Here is a 4,013-nt window from a genome sequence, read left to right on the forward strand (position 1 = left end):
TTATCAGTTATGTGTGTGTGCGTTTTTGTGCACCTAAACAGCTTGCCACCTTAGAATTTACCTTTCCTTGCTTGAGTTGTCGTAATTGCAAAGTGCAAACTCGTCAGGTAGTTGCGATGGTTTAATCATGCGGAAAAACTGCTATACAACCAAATGCTTTGCCGACAGAAAATGAGCTCAAGTTTACAAGAACCACAAAATTAATCTTCTTTCCTTGTGAATACAAATATCTTGAGAGAAAAACCCCTTGAACCTTGAACCCAATGTTGCTTCAAGCTTGTATGGGTCTTTCAGAAAAATATATTTTTTCAAACAATTTTTTAAAAAATTTTTTTTAAAAAAACAAAAATAATTTTGTGTTTAAATATCTCACAGTAAAAATATTTTTTATTTAATAATTATATTTAGGGATAATAATATAAAATTTTTTTTGTTTATTTATTATATTAAAAATATTTTTTATTTTTTTAATATTTTCTTTTTTTTATTAAAATTTTGTCAAACACACTAAAAAATATAATATTTTTCTTATTAATTTTTTCTAACAAGTTAATGGTTCACGAATAAGCTCGAGTTTTGATGTGATAACTTACAAGGTAAGTTTGGGGAACTCGTAACTGTAATATTAGCACAATAGAATTGATCTCAATCATCAATTAAGAATGCGGCTGTATTACCCACATAACCAAACTCTTTTATCTGAAGAATCAAATTGTCTAACATTGAAGATATAAGGGTGGTGTCACGATGGGATTTGTCCCTCGCTATAAACGTGTGAACTTCATTATTCACTTCAATCCAACTACAACCTGGTTCTTTCACTACCCCACTTTTGTCCATTTTTTCTCTCACCCTCCTGGCATGTACCCACATTCCTTTGGATGCAAAAATATTTGAAAGTAGAGTATATGATCCACTATCTGCTCGGTCACATGAAATTGCCATCTCAGCAGCATATGTTCCCAGTTCAATATTACATGAAACTCTACATGCACTGAGCAAGCTCCTCCACACTACTGCTGATGGTTTTATTGGCATCTTATCAATAAAGTCCTTTGCTTCGTATATTTTACCAGCGCGGCCCAGGAGAGAAACCATGCAAGCATAATGATCCATTCCCGGTTCGATACCAAACTGGGGAATTGATTCAAAGTGATGAAATCCAAGGTCATTAAGTCCAGCATGGCTACATGCTGATAGCACACCTACAAAGGTGACATAATTTGGCCTTACTCCATCCCTAATCATGTTTTCAAACACCTCTAGAGCTTTTGCTGCTTCTCCATGCTGTGCATATGTTGAAATCATGGAATTCCAACAAGTAATGTCTCTCTGATTTGTAGAACTAAATGCCTTGTGAGCTTCTTCAATGCCTCCACACTTGGCATACATATCCACCAGAGCATTTATGATGAACGGATCATCATCAAGGCCCATTTTTATGACCTGGTTGTGAAACTGCCGACCATGCTGCAGACTTGCTATATTACTTGCTGCTGTGATCACAGAAACAAAACTGAACTCATTGGGTGTTAGTCTTGACATTTGTAAATCTTTGTAAAGTTTTAGTGCTTCCTCATTTTCTGACTGTTGTGTATACCCAGAAAACATCGCATTCCATACTACAATGTCTTTGTCATATATTTCCTCAAAAACTAATCTTGCATCCCCAATACATGAACATTTTGAATAAACATCTATTAGAGAACTTCCAGCGAAATTGTCTAAAGAAATTCCATGTTTAATAATCAAAACATGTATTTGGTAGCTTAATTTAAGCTGAAACAAGGATGCTGACAGCCCAAGCAGGCTTACAAATGTTAACAGATTTGGTGGCAATAAACTCAGCCTCATTTCTTGGAAAAGATCCAATGCTTCATTTAGCTTGTCTTGTCTTGAGTATCCATTTATCATCGCATTGTAGGATACTACATTAACAACAGCCAAAAGGTTGAAGACTTTTCTTGCATCAGTTAAGGAATCACATTTTGCATACATATCAATCAATCCATTTTTCACAAAATCATCATTATCAATATTTACCTTGATACTATAAGCATGCACTTGCGTTCCCTTTTCTAGAGCCTGGACTGAACCACATGAGGTGAGAATGCTAGTGCAACCAAATGCATCGGGCTTATAATCCATTCTAGCCATCTCAGCAAAGAGGTTCATGGCATCTTGATGAAATGAATCCTGCATGCAACCAGCAATCATGGTGGTCCACGAAACAATATTTTTATCTATCAGACGATCAAATAACTTCCAACCCGTCTTCACTTTGTGACACTTCAAATAGAAATCTATAAGTGCATTGACCATTGTAACATCCACCTCAATCCCCTTCCTTAATACATATCCATGAATTTGCCTACCACCTTTGAGAAATTCGAGCATTGAACAAGCACCCAACACACTAGAAAGCACATACCTGTCTGGACATAGATCACACTCTCTCATCTGGTAGAATAACTTTAAGGACACTTCACTTCTTCCAAGTTTTGAATACCCTGCTATAATTGCGTTCCAGGTAACCATAGTTTTCACTTCAAGACAATCAAATAGAATCCTTGCTTCCTCAATGTAACAATGCTTTGCATAAAAATCAATCAAAGAGGTGCCCACATAAACATCTTGAATAAATCCACTCTTAAAAACAAACCCATGCACCTGCAGTGCTTGACCGAGACTACCCAAATGCGTACAAGCTCTGACAACACTGGCCAAAATGTACTCATTTGGTTCCTCACAAGAACTTCTCCTGAACCTGCAGAACAACAGCAGAGCTTCCACACTATAACCATGTTGAGTGTACATGGAAATCATAGAAGACCAAGTAACAAGGTTTTTCTGAGGCATAATATCGAATAGCTTCTGTGCATCATTTATAAATTTCAATTTTGAGTATGCACGAAGCAGAGTGTTAACAAGGAAGAGATCATGTTGAAAGCCCAAAACCACAACATGAGCATGGATTTTCTTATAGTAATAAGGAATGGGATTGTTTGGGCATGACAACTGCAACAAACTGGCCAATTTACGACCAATTTCCCGTTGTTTACGCAATGGAGGAGTTATAAATGGATCAAGTGAGTGAAGAAAATTATGAGGTGACAAAGTGGAAAAGTTAAAAACATGGTTGGCATTGATTTTGTGAAGGGAATTGAACTTAGATAGTAGTAATTGTCCATGTTGGATTCGCATCATATATGGGACAAGGTGGATGCATACTCTGTTTTCAACAGAGCTTCTTTGGAACGCTAACAATCAGAATTTTTCCAGAGTTGAGATTTTTTTTTTTTCTTGATTTAAAATAGGTTAAAAGGATAATTTAAAATTTTTTTCATTCTCATTTTTTTATAATTTTTAAAATATATTTAAAAGTATTTAATTATTTTAATAAATAGAAAATTTTATATTACTTTAAAATAATTTTCTTTTACCTCTCCAATATTTTTATTCGAAAAAGCAATAACTCATGCCTATTCCTTATTTTAAATTTGTAATACATTATTTTCTTCCATTCTTAGTGTAAAATCTTGATTTTTTTATTTTTAATATTGGAGTGGTAGTGGTATTTTTTTAAAATGTGAATTGTTGGAGTGTTATACTCAAATGTGGAATCGTTTAATTAGAGAAGCAGAAATTGGACCGTCCGATTTATTAGAGGTACAAAAATCGGACCGTCCAATTTCTAGAGGTACACAAATCAGACCGTCCGATTTGTGAAAAGTACACAAATCGGACCGTTCGATTTGTGGTAAAAAAAAAAAAAATTTAAGGTACAGAAATCGGACCCTCCGATTTGTATACTTCCACAATTTTAAAAAACACCAAAAATTACAATGTTAAGATATATCACCACTTCTATTTTCAATTTTAAAAATATTAATAAAAATTATCTTTTATATTATTAGAAAATATATAAAATATTATTTTTATATGTAAAAGAAAAGTACACATATATATATACCATGTATCTAACTATATAACTTATAAACATAAATATTTGA

At 33.8% G+C, this 4,013-nt stretch overlaps 1 protein-coding gene across 1 annotated transcript; it reads right to left on the reverse strand.

The window, feature by feature from the left end:
- On the reverse strand, nt 533–3,301 carry LOC107633686 (pentatricopeptide repeat-containing protein At4g39530). Its single transcript, XM_016337289.2, has one exon. It carries the CDS (start codon nt 3,205–3,207, stop codon nt 646–648), a length of 2,562 nt encoding a protein of 853 aa, XP_016192775.1. The 5' UTR covers nt 3,208–3,301; the 3' UTR covers nt 533–645.

Source organism: Arachis ipaensis, chromosome B03, assembly GCF_000816755.2.
Source record: "Arachis ipaensis cultivar K30076 chromosome B03, Araip1.1, whole genome shotgun sequence".
NCBI classification, from domain to species: Eukaryota; Viridiplantae; Streptophyta; class Magnoliopsida; order Fabales; family Fabaceae; genus Arachis; species Arachis ipaensis.